At 47.1% G+C, this 26,575-nt stretch overlaps 1 protein-coding gene and 1 long non-coding RNA gene across 2 annotated transcripts; one reads left to right on the top strand and one right to left on the bottom strand.

Annotated features, from left to right (window-relative positions):
* Window positions 1–966: 966 nt before the first annotated feature.
* Window positions 967–22,656, bottom strand: LOC129831683 (GMP synthase [glutamine-hydrolyzing]-like). Its single transcript, XM_055895047.1, has 16 exons — window positions 22,572–22,656; window positions 17,649–17,824; window positions 16,508–16,622; window positions 13,936–14,033; window positions 13,339–13,442; window positions 12,944–13,137; window positions 12,461–12,626; window positions 11,713–11,864; window positions 11,239–11,412; window positions 9,048–9,153; window positions 8,007–8,122; window positions 7,655–7,780; window positions 2,767–2,882; window positions 2,537–2,667; window positions 1,456–1,628; window positions 967–1,320 (listed from the first exon to the last, which is right to left on the bottom strand). Exons 1-16 carry the CDS (start codon window positions 22,596–22,598, stop codon window positions 1,219–1,221), a joined length of 2,076 nt encoding a protein of 691 aa, XP_055751022.1. The 5' UTR covers window positions 22,599–22,656; the 3' UTR covers window positions 967–1,218.
* On the top strand, window positions 21,750–24,622 carry LOC129831684 (uncharacterized). The gene is made up of 2 exons (XR_008755802.1): window positions 21,750–21,899; window positions 22,593–24,622. It is a non-coding gene; the product is annotated as an uncharacterized LOC129831684 (long non-coding RNA).
* Window positions 24,623–26,575: the final 1,953 nt, after the last annotated feature.

Here is a 26,575-nt window from a genome sequence, read left to right as displayed (position 1 = left end):
TACAGTTGAAACGTAAATGGATGAGTAAAAATCCTCTTGGGACAAAAAGAACCGCCAGAAGTGTAACCAAAAAAAAGCAACAAATAATTTAAAAAAAGATTGATGACTTTTTAAACCACTGGCTAGTTTCCTGCTCTTCCTTCTCCGTTACGTCATACAAGTATGTCGTTTTGCTTTCTTCAGTTGTTGGTCTCACGCTGTAATCTGAGGCATACCGTGTACACAATCCACTTCCTGAACTCCTTAACTCTTGACCTCAACTGGCTGTTTCCAAACAGGAAGCGGCACTTACACCAAAGAGGAAAAAATGTATCGTCCCGCACGAAGAAACGGATCCAAAAAGATGGTTGAATAGTCATCACATCTATTCAACCACCCCTCCCCAAAAAATAAACAGGGAGGGGGGGGGGGGGGGGGGGGGGCAGAGTGGCAGCTTCAAGTGTGCGCTGATCACAGTACTGCCTGCTTTCCATGGGAATGTTCTACGGGGGGGGGGGGGGGGGGGAGTGTGGAGGTGTTAGGAGAGGGAACGAAAGTAGGAGAGGAGGTGTGAGACTGGGAAGGGGGGGGGGGGGGGTGTTAGCAGAGGGAACGAAAGTAGTAGAGGAGGGGTGAGACTGGGAGGAAGGGGGGCAGGCTAGGGGAGTGTGGAGGTGTTAGGAGAGGGAAAGAAAGTAGGAGAGGAGGGGTGAGACTGGGAGGGGAGCGTGGAGGTGTTAGGAGAGGGAAAGAAAGTAGGAGAGGAGGGGTGAGACTGGGGGGGGGGGGGGGGGGGTCGGTGTTAGCAGAGGGAACGAAAGTAGGAGAGGAGGGGTGAGACTGGGAGGAAGGGGGGCAGGCTAGGGGAGTGTGGAGGTGTTAGGAGAGGGAAAGAAAGTAGGAGAGGAGGGGTGAGACTGGGAGGGGAGCGTGGAGGTGTTAGGAGAGGGAAAGAAAGTAGGAGAGGAGGGGTGAGACTGGGGGGGGGGGGGGGGGTCGGTGTTAGCAGAGGGAACGAAAGTAGGAGAGGAGGGGTGAGACTGGGAGGAAGGGGGGCAGGCTAGGGGAGTGTGGAGGTGTTAGGAGAGGGAACGAAAGTAGGAAAGGAGGGGTGAGACTGGGAGGAAGGGGGGCAGGCTAGGGGAGTGTGGAGGTGTTAGGAGAGGGAAAGAAAGGAGGAGGAGCTCACCACACCTCCCTTCTCTCTCTCGCTCTCTTTCCCTTCTCTCTCTATGAGCTCTACTCCCACTCTGTGGTGCCGGGGGGTTTGGAGGTCAGGTCAAACATCACCCGGGAGATGCCAGGGATCTTCTTGATCTCATTCACCATCTTCAGCACCACCTGGGGAGACATGACAGATAATACAAGCGAAGAAGAGAAAAGGGTTAAAACTGGAGACTGGTTTAAACATCTGCACTGAGAGCAATAGAACAATGTCTGTCTGTCTAATCCCCATCCGGTGGCTCGCCGCAGTACCTCCTCCGGGATGTGCTTTCCGGGCGTGGCCGGTATCCCGGTCATGAAGTCGCTGGTGATGAACGTTCTGACGACCACAGAGCGCCGACAGGACGGCTGCCTCTGTGAGGAATCGCGGTCAAAGTGCAGCGGGGTCAGGATGACCGGCATCTGACTGATCTTCCCAGAGTAACCTGGGAGAAAGAGGGCACCGAGTTACCACAGCAGACAGGGTTAGCAACGAACAGGTCATAAAAGAACTGTGTTCTACAGGCATGGGAGTTTGAAATCATTTCACTATTGAAATAGTATCATGAATTTTTGTTGGATATCTGATACACGTGTCTTTTGTTTTAAACTTTAGCACTGCTGTGCAAAGGGAGAGACTCTGGCCATGCAACTGCAGATGTGGTGGTGTGACGGGATCAAGCAGACGGAGGGAGAGAGACGCCAACGCAACACTAGCTAACTTGTAGCAGCCACAATGTTATTTATCACCCCGTGTAACAGTGTCTGTCTTGACTGGAGTAGCCTAGAGAAGATAGCGAGGCTAATTGACGCCACATACTGTGCCTTCTCCCCAAGCCCATTCAGTAAAACCACAGCCTACCTATTGGTTACTCATTGTAGCTTACTCATTATTAACTTTTAAATTGTGTACCCCCCCCCCCCCCCCCCCCCCCCCCCATCGCACTAGTGAACGCTCACTCTACTTGCTACACAGTGAACCTCTTTGATTGGCCAACATAATTGACAAGCTACACGTTGAAGGCTACCGGTCGACTGCCACGCACGGCACAAAAAAAAAACTACACTGAAAAGTGAGTTGTTTAATTACATAATTACATTAATAATGTCATGGTATATCATTATATGTAACAATGTCACATAGATATTTACAATTTAGAAAAAGCCTTTGTGTTAAAAAAAGGCCTATCATTTTTTTATCATCTCACACAAGTATTTGAATACTAACGTCCACTTGGATATTGGAATAACCTAAAACATCACTTGAGATCTATACATTCTATTTCTATACTATAATCCCCGCTACCTGGCATTCTGCCCCCACCCCCCCCCCCTGAAGCAGGAAACCACTTACCAGACTCTCTGAGGATGGAGTGGGCCACGAAGTCGGCCTGTCTGAGTGTGCTGAGAACGCCCGTGGTCAGGAAGGTGGGGGTGATGTCTGTGGGGGGCTCCTTCACATGGGACCCAAATACATACACAACTCTGGAGAGAGGCGGGAGAGAGGAAAGCCGGTCCATATGGCTTCCTGCTAGCAGTAACTGGTTCTACTTCATCTACTAACATCTACTGTGTGTGTGTTACCTGTTGATGGTGTGGCACATGCGAGGGATGAGTCTGGCCAGGAACATGAGGGATTCCCAGTGTGGAGCCTCTTTACTGGTGACCCCACACACATAGCTATAGGACCGACAGTCACCCTACACACAGACACACAGAGAGAGAACAGGTTAGGAGCCTCTTTACTGGTGACCCCACACACATAGCTATAGGACCGACAGTCACCCTACACACAGAGAGAGAACAGGTTAGGAGCCTCTTTACTGGTGACCCCACACACATAACTATAGGACCGACAGTCACCCTACACACAGAGAGAGAACAGGTTAGGAGCCTCTTTACTGGTGACCCCACACACATAGCTATAGGACCGACAGTCACCCTACACACAGAGAGAGAACAGGTTAGGAGCCTCTTTACTGGTGACGACACACACATAGCTATAGGACCGACAGTCACCCTACACACAGACACACAGAGGGAGAACAGGTTAGGAGCCTCTTTACTGGTGACCCCACACACATAGCTATAGGACCGACAGTCACCCTACACACAGAGAGAGAACAGGTTAGGAGCCTCTTTACTGGTGACCCCACACACATAGCTATAGGACCGACAGTCACCTTACACACAGAGAGAGAACAGGTTAGGAGCCTCTTTACTGGTGACCCCACACACATAGCTTTAGTACCGACAGTCACCCTACACACGACTACAAAACCGACAGTCACCCCCCCACACAGCTATAACACCGACAGTCACCCCACACACACACGGCTATAGTACCGACAGTCACCCCACACACACACATGGCTATAGTACCGACAGTCACCCTACACCCAAACGGCTATCGTACCGACAGTCACCCTACACCCAAACGGCTATCGTACCGACAGTCACCCTACACACATGGCTATAGTATCGACAGTCACCCTACACACATGGCTAAAGTACCGACAGTCACCCTACACACAGCTATAGTACCTACAGTCACCATACACACGCTGCTATAGTACCGACAGTCACCCTACACACATGGCTATAGGACCGAGAGTCACCCTACACACAGCTATAGGATCGACAGTCACCCTACACACGCTGCTATAGTACCGACAGTCACCCCCCTACACACACGGCTATAAGACCGACAGTCACCCCCACACACACGGCTATATGACCGACAGTCACCCCCATACACACGGCTATAGTACCGACAGTCACCCCCATACACACGGCTATAGTACCGACAGTCACCCCCCATACACACGGCTATAGTACCGACAGTCACCCCCCATACACACGGCTATAGTACCGACAGTCACCCCCACACAGCTATAGTAGCGACAGTCACCCCCCCACACAGCTATAGTAGCGACAGTCACCCCCCCACACAGCTATAGTAGCGACAGTCACCCCCCCACACGGCTATAGTAGCGACAGTCACCCCCCCACACGGCTATAGTAGCGACAGTCACCCCCACACGGCTATAGTAGCGACAGTCACCCCCCACACGGCTATAGTACCGACAGTCACCCCCCATACACACGGCTATAGTACCGACAGTCACCCCCCATACACACGGCTATAGTACCGACAGTCACCCCCCACACAGCTATAGTACCGACAGTCACCCCCCACACAGCTATAGTACCGACAGTCACCCCCCCACACGGCTATAGTAGCGACAGTCACCCCCCCACACGGCTATAGTAGCGACAGTCACCCCCCCACACGGCTATAGTAGCGACAGTCACCCCCCACACGGCTATAGTACCGACAGTCACCCCCACACGGCTATAGTACCGACAGTCACCCCCCATACACACGGCTATAGTACCGACAGTCACCCCCCATACACACGGCTATAGTACCGACAGTCACCCCCCATACACACGGCTATAGTACCGACAGTCACCCCCCACACAGCTATAGTACCGACAGTCACCCCCCACACGGCTATAGTAGCGACAGTCACCCCCCCACACGGCTATAGTAGCGACAGTCACCCCCCCACACGGCTATAGTAGCGACAGTCACCCCCCACACGGCTATAGTACCGACAGTCACCCCCCACACACACGGCTATAGTACCGACAGTCACCCCCCACACACACGGCTATAGTACCGACAGTCACCCCCCACACACACGGCTATAGTACCGACAGTCACCCCCCACACAGCTATAGTACCGACAGTCACCCCCCACACAGCTATAGTACCGACAGTCACCCCCCACACAGCTATAGTACCGACAGTCACCCCCCACACAGCTATAGTACCGACAGTCACCCCCCACACAGCTATAGTACCGACAGTCACCCCCCACACAGCTATAGTACCGACAGTCACCCCCCACACGGCTATAGTACCGACAGTCACCCCCCACACGGCTATAGTACCGACAGTCACCCCCCACACGGCTATAGTACCGACAGTCACCCCCCACACGGCTATAGTACCGACAGTCACCCCCCACACGGCTATAGTAGCGACAGTCACCCCCCCACACAGCTATAGTAGCGACAGTCACCCCCCCACACAGCTATAGTAGCGACAGTCACCCCCCCACACAGCTATAGTAGCGACAGTCACCCCCCACACAGCTATAGTAGCGACAGTCACCCCCCACACAGCTATAGTACCGACAGTCACCCCCCACACAGCTATAGTACCGACAGTCACCCCCCCACACAGTTATAGTACCGACAGTCACCCCCCCACACAGTTATAGTAGCGACAGTCACCCCCACACAGCTATAGTAGCGACAGTCACCCCCCACACAGCTATAGTACCGACAGTCACCCCCCACACAGCTATAGTACCGACAGTCACCCCCCACACAGCTATAGTACCGACAGTCACAGACCAGTTCTGTATGCTACAGAGGTTCTCTATTGACCAACACTTCATTACTGGGATGATTCATCAGAAGTGATCTATTGGGGTCAGGGTAACCCTAACCCTAACCCTTTCACATTTAGACTTCGTTAAACAGACTCTGGGGGATTTGAGGCCTTTGTTATTTCCCTCTTCTCTCAGCCTAACTCCAGAGAATAATACGCCCTTCTGTTTATACTGCAGCGTCTCTCCTGCCCACCGTTACCAACACACACAGTCACTCACTCCTTCTGGGGTAAATTTAGTCCTCTGTGGCTTTTAGCAGGAAGTGAGGGGGAGACACACGCACTACTGAATGGGCGGAGCATGCACTTGTCAAATAAACGAAACATTGTGTAGCCACGACAACCTGGGGCCGAAGGAAATTAAGTAAATGTCCAAAATACCATTTGACACCGCTGAGAGGCCAAACAGACATTGCCCCTAACCATAGATCTAGGATCAGATTAACCTGCCCCAATCCTAACTAGGATTTTTTTTTAATGTTCTCTGACACGGTATCAGTGAGTAGGGGAGAGTTTCACCTACTCAGCCCTGACAGTAGCAGTGTCCTCATGTTATAGTGAGAGGGAGATGGCTGCTCAGTGAAGGAATAACAGGGAGTGTCAAACTAGTCTTGACATGGCTGCTCAGTGAAGGAATAACAGTCCTGGCGTCAGAAGCCAAACCACAGGCTAACATTAGACCTAGCTACACCACACTGTCAAAGAGGGACACAAAGAAGAAGGAGACTTGAGGTTTGTACTGTTCTACAATGTAGCCACTATGGATTTCTCCTTTAATACAAACAGCTTGTCTGAATTCCCCCCCCAAAAAACAGATGGAAGAACAGACACATATAGTTCACTGTGTCATAACGGGTGCTGTTGACCACAGAGCCTAGGTAAAGTAATTAGGCAGACACATACAGCCCATTACAGTTGATAGAAATAAATGTAACCAGTGTGAAATGGCTAGCTAGTTAGCGGTGCCTGCTAGTAGCGTTTCAAAATCGGTGACATCACTCGCTCTGAGACCTTGAAGCAGTTTCCCGTGCTCTGCAAGCGCAGCGGCTTTTGTGGAGCGATAGGTAACAAATGCTTGGTGGGAGGCCGTTGTTGATGTGTTCAGAGGGTCCCTGGTTCGAGCCCAGGTTGGGGCGAGAAGACGGACAGAAGCAACAATTACATACACAACTGAAATTAAAGTAATGCGAATTTATTTTATTTAACTAGGCAAGACAGTAAAGAACAAATTCTTATTTACAGTGACGGCCTACTCCGGCCAAACCCGGACGACGCCGGGCCAATTGCGCGCCGCCCTTTGGGACTCCCAATCAAAGCCGGATGTGATACAGCCTGGTTTCTAACCAGGTATTATAGTGACGTCTCTTGCACTGAGATGCAGTGCCTTAGACCGCTGCGCCACTCAGGACAGCTTTATAGTGATAAGCTACAAAAGGCAGTCACTAGCCAACAATCACTGGGGTTTTTATGAAATAATAAAGTCATCATCATACTAATAACAAATATGTAATATACAGAATCAAAAATATTTTATTTGAGTAAAGTAATGTGAATAAATGATGGTTAGTGGCAGTAATGGCCACTACCATCAATTGTTTCATTAGGTGTTCTTACAACATTCCACCCACAATGCCTTTAACCTATTGTTAAAAAAAATCTAAACCGAAATTGAAAACTGTGTTTGTTTTTTTTGCAAATCCGAACCAACCTCAAATCACTCAGCACTAAGAATCAGGATAAATCCATCTATTCCTGCTCTACTATAGACGAGCAGTCAGACCATTAAGCAAGGCCTCAGTCAGGTGACCAGTAGATAACTGTAGATCAGTGGTTCCTCTGTCACTCACTTGATAAAGCGTGGCTCTTGCAACGCCAGGATATTGGGATCAATTTTCCCAGGACCACCCGTCCATTTATAGAAGTCAGAGGTCACATTCAGACAGACAGACAGAGCAGCCTCGTGGTCGAGCAGTGCCGAGTGTGAGAACACTGTATAAAGTGTGTTACCTGGACTCCCACAGTCTTGATTGGCAGCAGGAAGGCATTGAGTGAATGAACACTGGTAATCTGCAGGAGTTTCTCCTCCTCCTCGTCTGATATACACGACTTCACTCTCTGCAGCAGCGTGTGGGGCTGGAGGGACAGAGGAAGTTATGATTATTATTATTAGATAGTCTGACATACTAGAGTTAGTTATCAGCATGTTGGTACATAAAGAAGGACAGTTGGGGTCAATTCCATCTACAGTCCATTCTAGAATTTGATGTCACAATGAAGTTGGTTTCAAATTGAAATGGAATTGAGACCAACTCTGTTATTACCCCCATGTTCCTGTCATAGACTAGTGATGCTCTCTGACCTTTTTGACCATGGCAGAGAAGTCTGTGATGATCTTGAGGATGTTGTTGGTCTCAGCAAAGTCCTTACAGATGTAGGGCTCGTCTGCACAGATCACTCTGATGGCCAGGCCAGGACCTACAGGAGAGGATGAGGTTAACATCACAGATCACTCTGATGGCCAGGCCAGGACCTACAGGAGAGGATGAGGTTAACATCACAGATCACTCTGATGGCCAGGCCAGGACCTACAGGAGAGGATGAGGTTAACATCACAGAGATCACTCTGATGGCCAGGACCTACAGGAGAGGGTTAACATCACAGATCACTCTGATGGCCAGGACCTACAGTAGAGGATGAGGTTAACATCACAGATCACTCTGATGGCCAGGCCAGGACCTACAGGAGAGGGTTAACATCACAGATCACTCTGATGGCCAGGCCAGGACCTACAGGAGAGGATGAGGTTAACATCACAGATCACTCTGATGGCCAGGACCTACAGGAGAGGATGAGGTTAACATCACAGAGATCACTCTGATGGCCAGGACCTACAGGAGAGGGTTAACATCACAGATCACTCTGATGGCCAGGACCTACAGGAGAGGATGAGGTTAACATCACAGATCACTCTGATGGCCAGGCCAGGACCTACAGGAGAGGATGAGGTTAACATCACAGATCACTCTGATGGCCAGGACCTACAGGAGAGGATGAGGTTAACATCACAGAGATCACTCTGATGGCCAGGACCTACAGGAGAGGGTTAACATCACAGATCACTCTGATGGCCAGGACCTACAGGAGAGGATGAGGTTAACATCACAGATCACTCTGATGGCCAGGACCTACAGGAGAGGATGAGGTTAACATCACAGATCACTCTGATGGCCAGGACCTACAGGAGAGGATGAGGTTAACATCACAGCCATACTTCTGCTATTCTCCATGTTGGTTCTAAATGTTCCATGACTATATATAACATTCTATTCTGTGTTGGTTCTAAATGTTCCATGACTATATATATAACGTTCTGTCCCGTGTGTACGGTGGGGTACTGACCAGGGAAAGGGTGTCGACAGACAATGTCCTCTGGCAGTCCCAGTTCTCTGCCCAGTGCCCGAACCTCATCCTTATGGAAGTCCTTCAGCGGCTCAATGACTTTTCCCTGGAGGGAGTGAGAGAGGAGAGCTCAAACCTGAGGTGTGGACTCGAGTCACCAATTTCATGACTTGAAACTAGACTTAAAATAAGAAATAAAATAAAGCCAGACTCGGCTTTGACTTGAGACTCGTGACTTGATTATCTGGCCAGGTTTTGGAACGTAATGTCACTCATTTTGTGTCACCGAGCATCCGTGGATTACTCTCCACGCAGCCAGAGACAGAATCTCACTTGTAAAAAACAACAACAGATCGCCTAGTGAAACGCAAACTGTCAATCAACACAGGTCAGGTGAGCTAGCACAGTGAGGTCTTGGGGGAAGTGTGAAAGTGAATATTTTAATAGGCTAGTTATTTATACCTTTGCTTATTCGATCTGGTGAATAACATAAGCACCAAATTCTTGTTTCAAAAACATCTAATCTGTGTTTGAGAACCAAAACGTGGCGCAACTTGACCAATGACCCGTCATCAGCATTTGTCTCACAAAGGCGGGTTATTTAATATATTTTCTCCGGTTTTACCTGGCAAAAACAAAATATCATATATATATACACATATATATATAATCCATATAAAGTAATGTTTAGCAATCTGCTACAGACACATCACCACAACAACAGGCTAGCAGGTGATCTCATTGATTATTTTCATGTTTCAGTCAGGTCTAGTTTCAGTCAGGTCTATGTTTCAGTCAGGTCTATGTTTCAGTCAGGTCTATGTTTCAGGTAGGTCTATGTTTCAGGTAGGTCTATGTTTCAGGTAGGTCTATGTTTCAGTCAGGTCTATGTTTCAGTCAGGTCTATGTTTCAGGTAGGTCTATGTTTCAGGTAGGTCTATGTTTCAGGTAGGTCTATGTTTCAGTCAGGTCTATGTTTCAGGTAGGTCTATGTTTCAGGTAGGTCTATGTTTCAGTCAGGTCTATGTTTCAGGTAGGTCTATGTTTCAGTCAGGTCTATGTTTCAGTCAGGTCTATGTTTCAGTCAGGTCTATGTTTCAGTCAGGTCTATGTTTCAGTTAGGTCTATGTTTCAGTTAGGTCTATGTTTCAGTTAGGTCTATGTTTCAGTTAGGTCTATGTTTCAGTTAGGTCTATGTTTCAGTCAGGTCTATGTTTCAGGTAGGTCTATGTTTCAGTCAGGTCTAGTTTCAGTCAGGTCTATGTTTCAGTCAGGTCTATGTTTCAGTCAGGTCTATGTTTCAGTCAGGTCTATGTTTCAGGTAGGTCTATGTTTCAGGTAGGTCTATGTTTCAGTCAGGTCTATGTTTCAGTCAGGTCTATGTTTCAGGTAGGTCTATGTTTCAGGTAGGTCTATGTTTCAGTCAGGTCTATGTTTCAGTCAGGTCTATGTTTCAGGTAGGTCTATGTTTCAGTCAGGTCTATGTTTCAGTCAGGTCTATGTTTCAGTCAGGTCTATGTTTCAGTCAGGTCTATGTTTCAGTCAGGTCTATGTTTCAGTTAGGTCTATGTTTCAGTTAGGTCTATGTTTCAGTTAGGTCTATGTTTCAGTTAGGTCTATGTTTCAGTTAGGTCTATGTTTAGGGGTTGTGGGACTAAAGTCTGAAAACCACAAGGCAAGAGTATAGATTGCTGTACAGATATAGGATCGGGTGCAGCACGAAAGTCACATTTTTGGAGAGAGAGGATTGCCATAATAAATAAACACGCAGCTCCAAAATAAATAAAAATTGGTCATCACGAATATGAACTATTTACTTTGCAAGCTCACCAGCAATGAGGCATCAAGAAACAATTACTAGCATAGCATTTGGAATTTGTTGTAGACAAAATATTGAAAATGGCTGTCTGGTAACCTCAAAAATTGACAAAGATTTGTGGTTGGAAAAAGTCATTGACTGTTTAGATGTTGTTGTTTTTTTAACTTGAGAGTTGACTTGCTTATAGAATGCAGGACTTGAACTTGACTCAACCAGTTCTCTACTTGGGACATGACTTGAGACTTGAGACAAACAGAAGAGCCAGAGGTGGTTCAACAAGGTTGTGTTGGAAGTTTGTTTCAGTGTGTGTGTGTGTGTGTGTGTGTGTGTGTGTGTGTGTGTGTGTGTGTGTGTGTGTGTGTGTGTGTGTACCTCGTCTCTGAGCTTGCGGATGAGCTCTGTGTCGTTGTGGTGTGTTTTGATGACCTCTGCTTTGCCGCTGGCGAGATGAGAAGCACTCTCTATGAGATCTGGCCTCAGGGTGCCCTGGGCTAGGAACACCTCCTCCGGCTTCAGGTTCATCTCACCTATCACCTCATTGGCCACCTACAGACGCCAATCACACAACAAAGGAAGTCCATTCAATAGTCTTGATTTTTGTAAATATTTTTTAAGGGGGACAGACAAACTCACAGACATATACAGATAACAGACTAGGTCGAAGATAAAGGTTAGGACAAGTTATGATTCCATGTGGAAGTTATTTGAAAATAAACAGATTCATGGGACCAGCGCCATTTCTAATTACCAGCACCGTTGCTATAACTACCATAGCTGATCCATTGTTGTGGCATATTAGAATCCTCTAACCGTTGTCATCGTCAACCGATAACAGACAGGCAGTACCTTGACGAAGGTGTCTCCGATGATCTTCCTCTTCTCCTCAGGGTTGGTGGTCATGTTGAGGGTCTTGCTGATGCGTTTCCGTGGCGTCCGGTCTTCGTCGGAGATGGGCAGGGTCGTCGTGCCGTTATAGAAGGTGTGTGCTGCGTTCACCACTAGAGAGATCACACAGACCCACAAAGAATTTGTAAACAAATCAAACAATGTTAAACTCTCATATCTGTTAGGTGAAATACAGCAGTGTGACATTACAGCAGTAAGATGTGGCCCGTTGCCATGAGAAAAGGGCAACCAGTAGAAAACAAACAACATTGTAAATACAACATATATTTACTCTGTTTATTTATTTTCCCTTTCATGCTTCAACTACTTGCACATTGTTACAACACATAGCCACTAATATAACATTTGAAATCTGTATATTCTTTTAAAACTTTTATGAGTGCAATTTTTAAATGTTTTATATATACACATGTATGGTCTGGTTGAAGGCTGACAGCTACATTCCACAATGCTACATTTGAGTCCATTCTGGACATATGTCGGACACCAGCTTGGCTTGACCTCTCACCTTTGAGGTTGACTCCTAACTGGACCTCTCACCTTTGAGGTTGATGCCCAGTTTGGATTGACCTCTCACCTTTTAGGTTGATGCCCAGTTTGGATTGACCTCTCACCTTTGAGATTGATGCCCAGTTTGGATTGACCTCTCACCTTTGAGATTGATGCCCAGTTTGGATTGACCTCTCACCTTTGAGGTTGATGCCCAGTTTGGTGAGGGCCTCCTCAACGCTCTGGCTCTCTCTTTTCCTCATGAAGCCATTGTCGATGTGTACCGCGATCACCTGCTCCTTGTTCAGAGCTTTGTTCAGCAGGGCCGTACACACCGTGGAGTCCACCCCGCCACTCAGCAGAACCTGGGGACAACATTTGGACCAGACATGTCAATCAATAGAACTAGAATGACTTCAACACACAGAGTCTCTGTTTCTCTCATCTCTGTTTCTCTCCCCCTCCCATTTTCTTCTCTCTGGAGGGACAACCCACTTTCTGGGAGCAGAGAGTTGATCACATCGTTTCCGCAGAGAACACAGTTCAATATCACTGTCTAATTTAGTGTTTAATAGCTCAGATGAATGTACTACGCCCTCCCCTCCCAGGGTCTTTATGTTCTATACTATGGGGCATATACTGTACCCACATACTGCATCTAACCATACTGTAGATTTCTCACCAGTACTTTGGACTTGCCAACTTTCTCCTGGATCTCTGTGATGCAGGACTGCTGGCGGTTCTGGACGGTGAAGTTGGAAGTGCAGCCGGCTATTTCAAACAGGAAGTTACGTAATATCTCTGTGCCCCGCTCTGTCAGGTCCACTTCCGGGTGAAACTGGGTCCCGTACAGTTTCTTCTGCTCGTTGGCAATACCTGTCAGACAACAAACGGGGTGGGGGGGCAGCGGTGAGGTTTGGAATGGTCAAAGACAAGGGAGAAGAAGAGCATTGAGGGCCAAAAGTCTTCATTATCATATTGTGGAATTGACTGAACTTAGGGAAGTATGGTGGTAGACTAAATTAGAATAAATATACATTTTCCTGCAGGCCCAGGATCCTTTCCCAGAATGCTTACCTGCAATGATGCTCCCTGACTGGGCCACCACCTTGAAGCCATCGGCCACCTTGTCCACACTGTCCCCATGAGTCAACAGCACCGGCTCCTCTTTCTGCAGGCCCCTGACAACAATCAGGTCACAGACAGAGTCAAAGGTCAGACAGGAAGTACACTCACACACAATGAAACAATTCCACCCATATCTGGAACCAGAGGGGAAAAGTGGTAGCAAGGATAAAATCAATCTAAAGGTTCAGGTGGCCATTTGATTAGCTGTTCAGGAGTCTTGTAGCTTGGGGGTAGAAGCTGTTAAGAAGCCCTTTGGAACTCAATGTGCTTTGTGTCCAACTGTGTGTAATGTCTGAGAGAGAGGGAGGAATGTGGTTTTCTTATTCTGGAGTGTTTGTGTGACGGCCAGGGAAACGATGTGACTGTTGGAATTTTTTGGTCCAGTTGGCGTCAAAACACATGTCTCTGGGACAAACCAATGGGGGGAAAAAAAATACCACTTGTTCTTGAAATAGCCTACCCTGTCACATCTTGTCTCTGAGTGGTTCTGGCGAAACTCTTTTCTAGCTGCCTACTCTGAAGAATCTTTAGTTCTTCTTAACCCACCTGAAGAGAGAGCAGGTGTTGTCCAGTCCGATGTTGAACACTCCATCCTCTCTCACACTCTTCCTGTGTACTGTTCCTCCAAAAACTTTATTCATCATCTGAGGAGAGGACAACGGATCATTAGCCTCTTACAATCTGCAGGGTTTTGTTTTATTGATTGAAAGATGTCATTTAAATTTGTATGTGATCATAAGAAAGTGATTCTTAGTGAGGTTTTATTTTATTTTTATCAATTGATCTGTCTAGACACACCGTTATTGACTGTAGGTGGTGAAATCATGAACCCCGAGTTTTATGCAATCTACACCCAATACCCCACGATGACCAGGATCAATCAACACCCAATACCCCACGATGACCAGGATCAATTTACACCCAATACCCCACAATGACCAGGATCAATCTATACCCAATACCCCACGATGACAAAGATTAATCTACACCCAAAACCCCACGATGACAAAGATTAATCTACACCCAATACCCCACGATGACCAGGATCAATCTACACCCAATACCCCACGATGACAAAGATTAATCTACACCCAATACCCCACGATGACCAGGATCAATCTACACCCAATACCCCACGATGACAAAGATTAATCTACACCCAATACCCCACGATGACAAAGATCAATCTACACCCAATACCCCACGATGACCAGGATCAATCTACACCCAATACCCCACGATGACAAAGATCAATCTACACCCAATACCCCACGATGACAAAGATCAATTTACACCCAATACCCCACGATGACAAAGATCAATCTACACCCAATACCCCACGATGACAAAGATCAATCTACACCCAATACCCCACGATGACAAAGATCAATCTACACCCAATACCCCACGATGACAAAGATCAATCTACACCCAATACCCCACGATGACAAAGATTAATCTACACCCAATACCCCACGATGACCAGGATTAATCTACACCCAATACCCCACGATGACAAAGATTAATCTACACCCAATACCCCACGATGACAAAGATCAATCTACACACAATACCCCACGATGACAAAGATCAATCTACACCCAATACCCCACGATGACAAAGATTAATCTACACCCAATACCCCACGATGACAAAGATCAATCTACACACAATACCCCACGATGACAAAGATCAATCTACACCCAATACCCCACGATGTCAAAGTGAAAACAGGTTATAGATATGTTGCTAATTTATTAACAATTATAAACAGAAATACCTTATTTACATAAGTATTCAGATCCTTTGCTATGAGACTCGACATTTAGCACAGGTGCATTCTGTTTCCATTGATCAACCTTGAGATTTGTCTACAACTTGATTGGAGTCCACCTGTGGTAAATTCAATTGATTGGACATGATTTGGAAAGGCACACAGCTGTCTATATAAGATCCAACAGTTGACAGTGCATGTCAGAGCAAAAACCAAGCCATGAGGTCGAAGGAATTGTCCGTAAAGCTCAGAGAAAGGATTGTGTCGAGGCACGGATCTGGGGAAGGGTACCAAAAAATGTCTGCAGGATTGAAGATCCCCAAGAACATAGTGGCCTCCATCATTCCATTAAATGGAAGAAGTTTGGAACCACCAAGGCTCTTCCTAGAGCTGGCCGGCCGGGCAAATCGAGGGAGAAGGGCCTTGGTCAGGGAGGTGACCAAGAACCCGATGGTCACTCTGACAGAGCTCTAGAGTTCCTCTGTGGAGATTTGAAAACCTTCCAGAAGGACAACCATCTCTTTAGCATTCCACCAATCAGGCCTTTATAGTAGAGTGGCCAGGCGGAAGCTACTCCTCAGTAAAAGGCACACGACAGCCTGCTTGGAGTTTGCTAAAAGGCCCCTAAAGACTATCAGACAATGAGAAACAAGATTGGTGGTGGTGGCAGCATCATGCTGTAGGGATTCTTTTCAGAGGCAGGGACTAGGAGACTAGTCAGGATTGAGGGAAAGATGAACGGAGTAAAGTAGAGAGAGATCCTTGATGAAATCCTGCTCCAGAGCTCTCAGGACCTCAGACTGGGGTGAAGGTTCACCTGCCAACAGGACAACGACCCTAAGCACACAGCCAAGGCAACGCATGAGTGGCTTCGGGAGAAGTCTCGGAGTGGCCCAGCCAGAGCCCGGACTTGAACCCGATTGAACATCTCTGTAGAGACCTGAAAAAAGCTGTGCAGCAACTCTCCCTATCCAACCTGACAGAGCTTGAGAGGATCTGCAGAGAAGAATGGGAGAAACTCCCCAAATACAGGTGTGCCAAGCTTGTAGTGTCATACCCAAGAAGACTTGATGCTGTAATCGCTGCCAAAAGTTTTTCAACAAAGTACTGAGTAAAGGGTCTGAATACTTATGTACATTTCATTTTTATTTTTAAATAAATTAGCAAACATTTAATAAATAAAAAAAAATAAAAAAAATTTTTTCCTGTCATTGAGGTATTTTGCATAGATTGAGGGGGAAAAATATATTTAGAATAAGCCTGTAACCTATCAATGTGGAAAAAGTCAATGGGTCTCAATACTTTCCAAAGGCGCTGTATGTGTATTTCTCAGGACCCTCCTACCTGCATTCCATAACAGATACCCAGGACAGGCTTTCCAATGGTGAATATGGCAGGGTCAAACCAGGGGGCATCCTCAGCATACACAGAGTTAGGACCACCAGAGATGATGATGGCTCTGGAGAGAGAAAAAGGGGAAGGAGTAAAGAGTGAAGAACGAGGGAGGAGAAATATTCAAAGACAAACAATCTATTTCTGTATGGCTCAGTTGTTAGAGCATGGTGCTTGCAATGGCAGGGTTGTGGGTTCGATTCCCGGGACCACCCGTATGCACTCATGACTACGTCACTTTGGATAAAAGCTTCTGCTAAATGGGATTTAAAATGTTACCATACTCAAGAGTAGTCATTTTCAGGACTAACATACACACAAACAAGAGACTGTTAAAGAGTCTGCCCATAGATCAGAAATTTCTCTGTTTAAACTGAAGCCTTCTAAAAAAGGTGTGGGTGCATCTATTCTGTAGGGGTGGAGTGATAATTTTCACCAACTGTAATGGAAAAATAGTGTCTCCTAAAAATCTCTCAGTCTCACTCCTCTGCAGAGATGGGGACCTGTCCTAAGCAGTAGAATGCTGTGTGAACACTCCCTCCCTCCCTTCAATGTCAGACAAAATATATAGAAACATGTAACATACTTACAAAGACCTGCTTAGTCTAGTCACTGGTCTGTGTTCCTTTTATATAGAACTTGTTTACTTTTGTATAGAACTGCAGGCTCTCTCTCAGGCTGTCCTGACCACTGTGCTCCTTTTATATAGAACTTTTTTACTTTTATATAGAACTGCAGGCTCTCCTGACCACTGTGCTCCTTTTATATAGAACTTTTTTACTTTAATATAGAACTGCAGACTCTCTCAGGCTGTCCTGACCACTGCGTTCCTTTTATATAGAACGTTGTTTACTTTTATATAGAACTGCAGACTCTCTCAGGCTGTCCTGACAACTGTGTTCCTCCACAGACTTCAAAGACGATGGACAGAAAGAGGAGATCTTAAAAATGATCACACTAGTGTTATTGTTCTGACAGGTGCTCTCTCTTTCACACCATATGCATTTCTCTTATTCATTTCAAAACGTTCCGTCCAGGTTTGTTGACTTGTAAATCCCAACCCAGGTGCAAGTGTGCTGTCAGTCAGTCTCACCTGAAGCCTTGTTCTCTGATGGCGAAGGCTGGCGTCTCTAGTGGGAGGATCTCTGAGCGAACAAACAGCTCTCTGATCCGCCTGTCAATCACCTTGCCGTACTGAGCCCCGGCGTCCAGGATGACCACCGCCCCCTCACATGAACCATTCTGAGGCTCAACGCTGCTGATGTCCAGCTGGGGGAGAAAGAACACACATGCACACACACACTGTGCTGACCATGTACGTACACTCAATCAGGATAACAACACAGGCCTACGTGTGGAATAGCCTTCAGCCATATAGACTCATCAAGGGTAGCATGGGATGTTTTGAATGAAGATAAAACAGCCTAAATTCCCAACAGTGGTTTTATCAAGGGGTGTTCAAAAAAGTGTTGCAAAACTTGGCACTCGTTCAAAGACGTTATGCACTCATTTAGTCCCTCATGAGGATCACGAGTCACACAGACGCTAGAGGCCTTACCAGGGGCCAGCTAGAGGTCTTACCAGGGGCCAGCTAGAGGCCTTACCAGGGGCCAGCTAGAGGCCTTACCAGGGGCCAGCTAGAGGCCTTACCAGGGGCCAGCTAGAGGCCTTACCAGGGGCCAGCTAGAGGCCTTACCAGGGGCCAGCTAGAGGTCTTACCAGGGGCCAGCTAGAGGTCTTACCAGGGGCCAGCTAGAGGCCTAACCAGGGGCCAGCTAGAGGCCTAACCAGGGGCCAGCTAGAGGCCTTACCAGGGGCCAGCTAGAGGCCTAACCAGGGGCCAGCTAGAGGCCTTACCAGGGGCCAGCTAGAGGCCTAACCAGGGGCCAGCTAGAGGACTGCCCAGGTCCAGTAGTGACCAGCTAGAGGACTGCCCAGGTCCAGTAGTGACCAGCTAGAGGACTGCCCAGGTCCAGTAGTGACCAGCTAGAGAACTGCCCAGGTCCAGTAGTGACCAGCTAGAGGACCGCCCAGGTCCAGTAGTGGCCAGCTAGAGGACTGCCCAGGTCCAGTAGTGACCAGCTAGAGGACTGCCCAGGTCCAGTAGTGACCAGCTAGAGGACTGCCCAGGTCCAGTAGTGACCAGCTAGAGGACTGCCCAGGTCCAGTAGTGACCAGCTAGAGGACTGCCCAGGTCCAGTAGTGACCAGCTAGAGGACTGCCCAGGTCCAGTAGGGGCCAGCTAGAGGACTGCCCAGGTCCAGTAGGGGCCAGCTAGAGGACTGCCCAGGTCCAGTAGGGGCCAGCTAGAGGACTGCCCAGGTCCAGTAGTGGCCAGCTAGAGGACCGCCCAGGTCCAGTAGTGGCCAGCTAGAGGACCGCCCAGGTCCAGTAGTGACCAGCTAGAGGACCGCCCAGGTCCAGTAGTGACCAGCTAGAGGACCGCCCAGGTCCAGTAGGGGCCAGCTAGAGGACTGCCCAGGTCCAGTAGTGACCAGCTAGAAGACTGCCCAGGTCCAGTAGTGACCAGCTAGAGGACTGCCCAGGTCCAGTAGTGACCAGCTAGAGGACTGCCCAGGTCCAGTAGTGACCAGCTAGAGGACTGCCCAGGTCCAGTAGGGGCCAGCTAGGGGACTGCCCAGGTCCAGTAGTGACCAGCTAGAAGACTGCCCAGGTCCAGTAGTGACCAGCTAGAGGACTGCCCAGGTCCAGTAGTGACCAGCTAGAGGACTGCCCAGGTCCAGTAGTGACCAGCTAGAGGACTGCCCAGGTCCAGTAGTGACCAGCTAGAGGACTGCCCAGGTCCAGTAGGGGCCAGCTAGAGGACTGCCCAGGTCCAGTAGTGACCAGCTAGAGGACTGCCCAGGTCCAGTAGTGACCAGCTAGAGGACTGCCCAGGTCCAGTAGTGACCAGCTAGAGGACTGCCCAGGTCCAGTAGTGACCAGCTAGAGGACTGCCCAGGTCCAGTAGTGGCCAGCTAGAGGACTGCCCAGGTCCAGTAGTGACCAGCTAGCAGAAGCCGCGTGGAATTTAGCCTAGCTAGCTAGCTGCCGCCGCACAGCTGGATATGTAGCTAACTGCAACGTTAGGTATAGTCCGATATATAGTTAACCCACACTAGCATAATAGCTAGCAATGCAGTTTCAGATTGTTGTGGACTTTATATCACGTTTAACCCGTATAGCAACAGTTAGAGATTTCGTGTTACGACCATTTACATTTGTTGGGTAATTTAACATAAATAATCGGGTTGACAGCTAACGCTAGATGGCTAACTATGACTTGTTAGCTAGCTAGCGCCCGGTCTCCAGTCTGTCCAGCCACCACAGTTGTGCCAACTGCAACATCGGCCAACCATCGTATTATTTTCATATCCACAAGTACTCCATTTTACCTTCCCAGGAAAACAGGCCCAGTATGAACACTCGGCATCGAAGCGGTTTTTATATTCAATGTTTTGGTGCTTTTATGGTGTCACTTGCCGTGCTTGATACACGAGCGAATGCCTGTTGTTTTTCATTGACGGAAGCACGTAGTGTCAGAAACCACGTGGGGACCCGCTGCTCTCTATTTCACAATGTACTTGAGTGGTGCATTTAATGTTTTGCCCATATCTAATGCCCAATGTAATGCATGAGAAATGTACAGTTTTGATAGGAATATTAAGCTTGTAAACCATAATGATGCTAAGACAATCTCCCTTGGTAATAACATTGACTGATCACATCAATTTATCAATGGCTGCCTACATCAATCATGCATAAGGGGCAGGCATATATATAAATATTTAACTGCAAAACGACTTGTGTAGATCTATCTATTCTAAAGTAACGTCCATTGGCTTGTGAATCCTGGCTAGAAACATCTATAGAGTCACTAGACATCTAAAAGGGTGGATTAAAGCATCCAAGTTTGGCATCCCTTACTTCACTTTACAGTCTAGCTGGCCCATACTGGACCTGGACAATCCTCTAGCTGGTCACTACTGGACCTGGGCAGTCCTCTAGCTGGTCACTACTGGACCTGGGCAGTCCTCTAGCTGGTCACTACTGGACCTGGGCAGTCCTCTAGCTGGTCACTACTGGACCTGGGCAGTCCTCTAGCTGGTCACTACTGGACCTGGGCAGTCCTCTAGCTGGTCACTACTGGACCTGGGCGGTCCTCTAGCTGGTCACTACTGGACCTGGGCGGTCCTCTAGCTGGCCACTACTGGACCTGGGCAGTCCTCTAGCTGGCCACTACTGGACCTGGGCAGTCCTCTAGCTGGCCCCTACTGGACCTGGGCAGTCCTCTAGCTGGCCCCTACTGGACCTGGGCAGTCCTCTAGCTGGCCCCTACTGGACCTGGGCAGTCCTCTAGCTGGTCACTACTGGACCTGGGCAGTCCTCTAGCTGGTCACTACTGGACCTGGGCAGTCCTCTAGCTGGTCACTACTGGACCTGGGCAGTCCTCTAGCTGGTCACTACTGGACCTGGGCAGTCCTCTAGCTGGTCACTACTGGACCTGGGCAGTCCTCTAGCTGGTCACTACTGGACCTGGGCAGTCCTCTAGCTGGCCACTACTGGACCTGGGCAGTCCTCTAGCAGGTCCAGTAGTGACCAGCTAGAGGACTGCCCAGGTCCAGTAGTGACCAGCTAGAGGACTGCCCAGGTCCAGTAGTGACCAGCTAGAGGACTGCCCAGGTCCAGTAGTGACCAGCTAGAGGACTGCCCAGGTCCAGTAGTGACCAGCTAGAGGACTGCCCAGGTCCAGTAGTGACCAGCTAGAGGATTGTCCAGGTCCAGTATGGGCCAGCTAGACTGTAAAGTGAAGTAAGGGATGCCAAACTTGGATGCTTTAATCCACCCTTTTAGATGTCTAGTGACTCTATAGATGTTTCTAGCCAGGATTCACAAGCCAATGGACGTTACTTTAGAATAGATAGATCTACACAAGTCGTTTTGCAGTTAAATATTTATATATATGCCTGCCCCTTATGCATGATTGATGTAGGCAGCCATTGATAAATTGATGTGATCAGTCAATGTTATTACCAAGGGAGATTGTCTTAGCATCATTATGGTTTACAAGCTTAATATTCCTATCAAAACTGTACATTTCTCATGCATTACATTGGGCATTAGATATGGGCAAAACATTAAATGCACCACTCAAGTACATTGTGAAATAGAGAGCAGCGGGTCCCCACGTGGTTTCTGACACTACGTGCTTCCGTCAATGAAAAACAACAGGCATTCGCTCGTGTATCAAGCACGGCAAGTGACACCATAAAAGCACCAAAACATTGAATATAAAAACCGCTTCGATGCCGAGTGTTCATACTGGGCCTGTTTTCCTGGGAAGGTAAAATGGAGTACTTGTGGATATGAAAATAATACGATGGTTGGCCGATGTTGCAGTTGGCACAACTGTGGTGGCTGGACAGACTGGAGACCGGGCGCTAGCTAGCTAACAAGTCATAGTTAGCCATCTAGCGTTAGCTGTCAACCCGATTATTTATGTTAAATTACCCAACAAATGTAAATGGTCGTAACACGAAATCTCTAACTGTTGCTATACGGGTTAAACGTGATATAAAGTCCACAACAATCTGAAACTGCATTGCTAGCTATTATGCTAGTGTGGGTTAACTATATATCGGACTATACCTAACGTTGCAGTTAGCTACATATCCAGCTGTGCGGCGGCAGCTAGCTAGCTAGGCTAAATTCCACGCGGCTTCTGCTAGCTAACTAGCTAGCAATATGTGCACAATGAAAGATGCAACAGTGGCATAAAAGTTACATTCACTGTATGCTGGATGTTTCTAAAAACCCTCCAAAAACATACATTTAAAAGACGAGGCGACAGGCATCCCAGGCGGGGGAGCGCGCACGCCGCAAGTTTGCTGAAAACACGACACAGGCCGTAGCTAACCGGGGACTCTCCCAGCGCCCATGTACCGCAGCCAAAACATTAAACAAGAAACGGGATATGTTGCTCCCATGGCGGCACATAGGCCGTTGTTTGACTGACCTTGGTTTCTCCGTTGCACAGAGCCATGGATGACTGTAGCGGGATGAACTCTCCTCCTCGGTCTTCCAGATCTCGTACGCAACAGAGAGACTAGTGGATGCTCGCAGAGTTTGTGCGCCGACCGCTGACGACAATGTGCGCTAACGAGTACTTCCCTACTACAATACTCACTGGGTGGCTGTTCAACTACTTCACTCAATGCATGTGGCTGTTCCCTCCCTTCTCGGAGAGTATGGAGTAGTAATGGCTGTCTGCGTGGGAATTTGGGCTTCTACGGACGAATTACTCCTGGATAATTCAATGAAAAAGTTTATTATGGAAAAGCTTCAGCAGTTTACAAGCGGAAGAATTTGCCCTATGTCTAATTGTCTATATCACGTGAATAATTTAGATCGGCTATGTAATTACATAGCGAACTAAACTCCACTCCATGGTGAAATAACTTAACGATGAACTCCTTCACCGTAGAGTTTAGTCCGCAATGTAATTGAATGATTTATGTTATCCTAGGGTACTAGGCCTAAATCATAATCGGGGCGCTCCATAACGCCCCTTACCATGATGTTGACCTGCTATGAACTTTAACAGAAATAGCACCTCTGTGTTCCTCCGGCGCCCCAACACCCCAGCACCTTCATATAGCAGCCCTAGCATCTACCTGTAACCAGTGAAGCCAGAACATACAGTCATTGGGAGACAAGGGGGCACACAATTGTGTCAATTTATCAAAGACGCAAAGGAGAAAAAGAAAGAAAAAAACACTCAAATGTGGTTTAAAACCATTTAGAAGAACAGCCACTCTCCAGGGAAATAAGTGATAAAGAAATAGCAAGAGATGTATCTATTCTCTGTATGTGTGTTGGTTGTCTGGGTGGATTTTGCAGGTTACTACTCCTTTTGTCAGTGGGGTAAAGTAGTAGACAGGGAGAATCAGATCCAGCCTCCAAGAGGCCTCTTTGGTTTCAGGTGAGCGCTGTGTGCTAGCTGTCCCCCTCTCTCCTATCTGTTAGTGGAGGGGATCGTTTTGGATCCCTCTGTGGGTGAAGTGTAACAGGAGCTATGAAGGGAAATCCAGACACCAGTAAGTTGTGATCATGGATTCAACTTCAACTGGAGGAAACAGAGTGTTTGCACACTCACTGCATGTAAACATGGTACACTGCATGTAAACATGGTACACTGCATGTAAACATGGTACACTGCATGTGAACATGGTACACTACATGTAAACATGGTATACTGTATGTAAACATGGTACACTACATGTAAACATGGTACACTGCATTTAAACATGGTACACTGTATGTAAACATGGTACACTGCATGTAAACATGGTACACTGCATGTAAACATGGTACACTGCATTTAAACATGGTACCCTGCATTTAAACATGGTACACTGCATTTAAACATGGTAGACTGTATGTAAACATGGTACCCTGCATTTAAACATGGTACACTGCATTTAAACATGGTATACTGTATGTAAACATGGTACACTACATGTAAACATGGTACACTGCATTTAAACATGGTACACTGTATGTAAACATGGTACACTGCATGTAAACATGGTACACTGTATGTAAACATGGTACACTGCATTTAAACATGGTACACTGCATTTAAACATGGTACACTGCATTTAAACATGGTACACTGCATGTAAACATGGTAGACTGTATGTAAACATGGTACACTACATGTAAACATGGTACACTGTATGTAAACACGGTAGACTGTATGTAAACATGGTACACTGCATGTAAACATGGTAGACTGCATTTAAACATGGTAGACTGTATGTAAACATGGTACCCTGCATTTAAACATGGTAGACTGCATTTAAACATGGTACACTGCATTTAAACATGGTATACTGTATGTAAACATGGTACCCTGCATTTAAACATGGTACACTGTATGTAAACATGGTACACTGCATGTAAACATGGTACACTGCATGTAAGGGACAAATATGAAGAAGGGTCTTCTGACTTTCTGAAAGGGACTATTAAATAATGCTCCTGGCTGTTGGAGTGGATGTAGGATGTATGTGTGAACCTATGTTCAGGCTCTGTTTTGTGTACCTTCAGTTCAATTATGAGAAAGCTGAGGAGGACAGTGGAGAGGAATCTCACAGCAAAATGACAATGCCACCATCTCTTCATTCAAAGACTCAATCATGAACACTCTTACTGACAGTTGTGGCTGCTTCGCGTAATATATTGTTGTCTCTACCTTCTTGCCCTTTGTACTGTTGTCTGTGCCCAATAACGTTTGTGTTTTGTGCATGTCTTGTGCTGCTACCGTGTTGTGTTGTTGTCATGTTGTGTTGCTACCATGCTGTGTTTTCATGTGTTGCTGCCATGCTATGTTTTCATGTGTTGCTGCCATGCTGTGTTTTCATGTGTTGCTACCATGCTGTGTTTTCATGTGTTGCTGCCATGCTGTGTTTTCATGTGTTGCTACCATGCTGTGTTTTCATGTGTTGCTACCATGCTGTGTTTTCATGTGTTGCTACCATGCTGTGTTTTCATGTGTTGCTGCCATGCTATGTTTTCATGTGTTGCTGCCATGCTGTGTTTTCATGTGTTGCTGCCATGCTATGTTGTCATGTGTTGCTACCATGCTGTGTTTTCATGTGTTGCTGCCATGCTATGTTGTCATGTGTTGCTACCATGCTGTGTTTTCATGTGTTGCTGCCATGCTATGTTTTCATGTGTTGCTGCCATGCTGTGTTTTCATGTGTTGCTACCATGCTGTGTTTTCATGTGTTGCTACCATGCTGTGTTTTCATGTGTTGCTACCATGCTGTGTTTTCATGTGTTGCTACCATGCTATGTTGTCATGTGTTGCTACCATGCTGTGTTTTCATGTGTTGCTGCCATGCTATGTTTTCATGTGTTGCTGCCATGCTATGTTGTCATGTGTTGCTACCATGCTGTGTTTTCATGTGTTGCTGCCATGCTATGTTTTCATGTGTTGCTACCATGCTGTGTTTTCATGTGTTGCTGCCATGCTGTGTTGTCATGTGTTGCTGCCATGCTGTGTTGTCATGTGTTGCTACCATGCTATGTTGTCGTCTTAGGTCTCTCTTTATGTAGTGTTGTGGTGTCTCGCTTGTCGTGATGTGTGTTTTGTCCTATATTAGTATTGTTAATCCCCCCCCCCCCTCCCCCCCCCCCCTCCCCCCCCCCCCCGCAGAAGCCCTTTTGCCTTTTGGTAGGCCGTCATCGTAAATAGGAATGTGTTCTTAACTGACTTGCCTAGTTAAATAAAATAATAATAAATCAATGATCCAACTGTTGTGCTGCAGGATCGTGTTTCACCCTTTCGGTTTCATGCGGAACATACTGGTTTGTTCACCTAGGATTCTTATCTCTATTTTAAAAGTAAATCCTGTTTGTAAAATAATAAAGAAAGCTGCTGGCTGGATATATAATTTGATATAGATCAGGGCAAGATGGGGACATCACTCATATGAGATTGCCATCTAGTGGAGAAGATCATTTAAAAAAATTATTATTATGAGTTATAATACGTAATGTCATGTAAATACCCATATAGTGAACTGTAAAATAAAGTTCTAGGTCTAGTAATCCCCCCTGCCCATTTCAAACAGTGACTTCTTGTGTGGTGTTAGCTGACACAGTGTCACATGGTTTAACTAGTTGGCCTGGTCTAGTCACATGCCATTAACCCGTTTCACATGGCCCCTCATAGCTGTGGCAGAGAGTCATTCGTTACCTTAGACACAGAATGGACACTCACCCTGGTTGACTCCACGGATGCATTACATGGTATTTACTTATGTTACTATGAGAGGGGGGCTGCTCACAATATACCTCTTGTTTAGTTTGGGTGAGTCGGTAGGAGTATCAGTTACCCATCTAAAGTCTGTTTAAGAAAACGGGGGTTTTTCCGCCCAACTGAACACCTCTCCTTGACACTGTCACTCTTAAAAAGATAAGGTAAAGATCCATTCACAAACTGACAAATTA

Source organism: Salvelinus fontinalis, chromosome 33 (assembly GCF_029448725.1).
Source record: "Salvelinus fontinalis isolate EN_2023a chromosome 33, ASM2944872v1, whole genome shotgun sequence".
Lineage (NCBI taxonomy): Eukaryota > Metazoa > Chordata > Actinopteri > Salmoniformes > Salmonidae > Salvelinus > Salvelinus fontinalis.
Note: the sequence above shows the minus strand (reverse complement) of the source record. Positions and strands in the feature narration are given on the sequence as shown.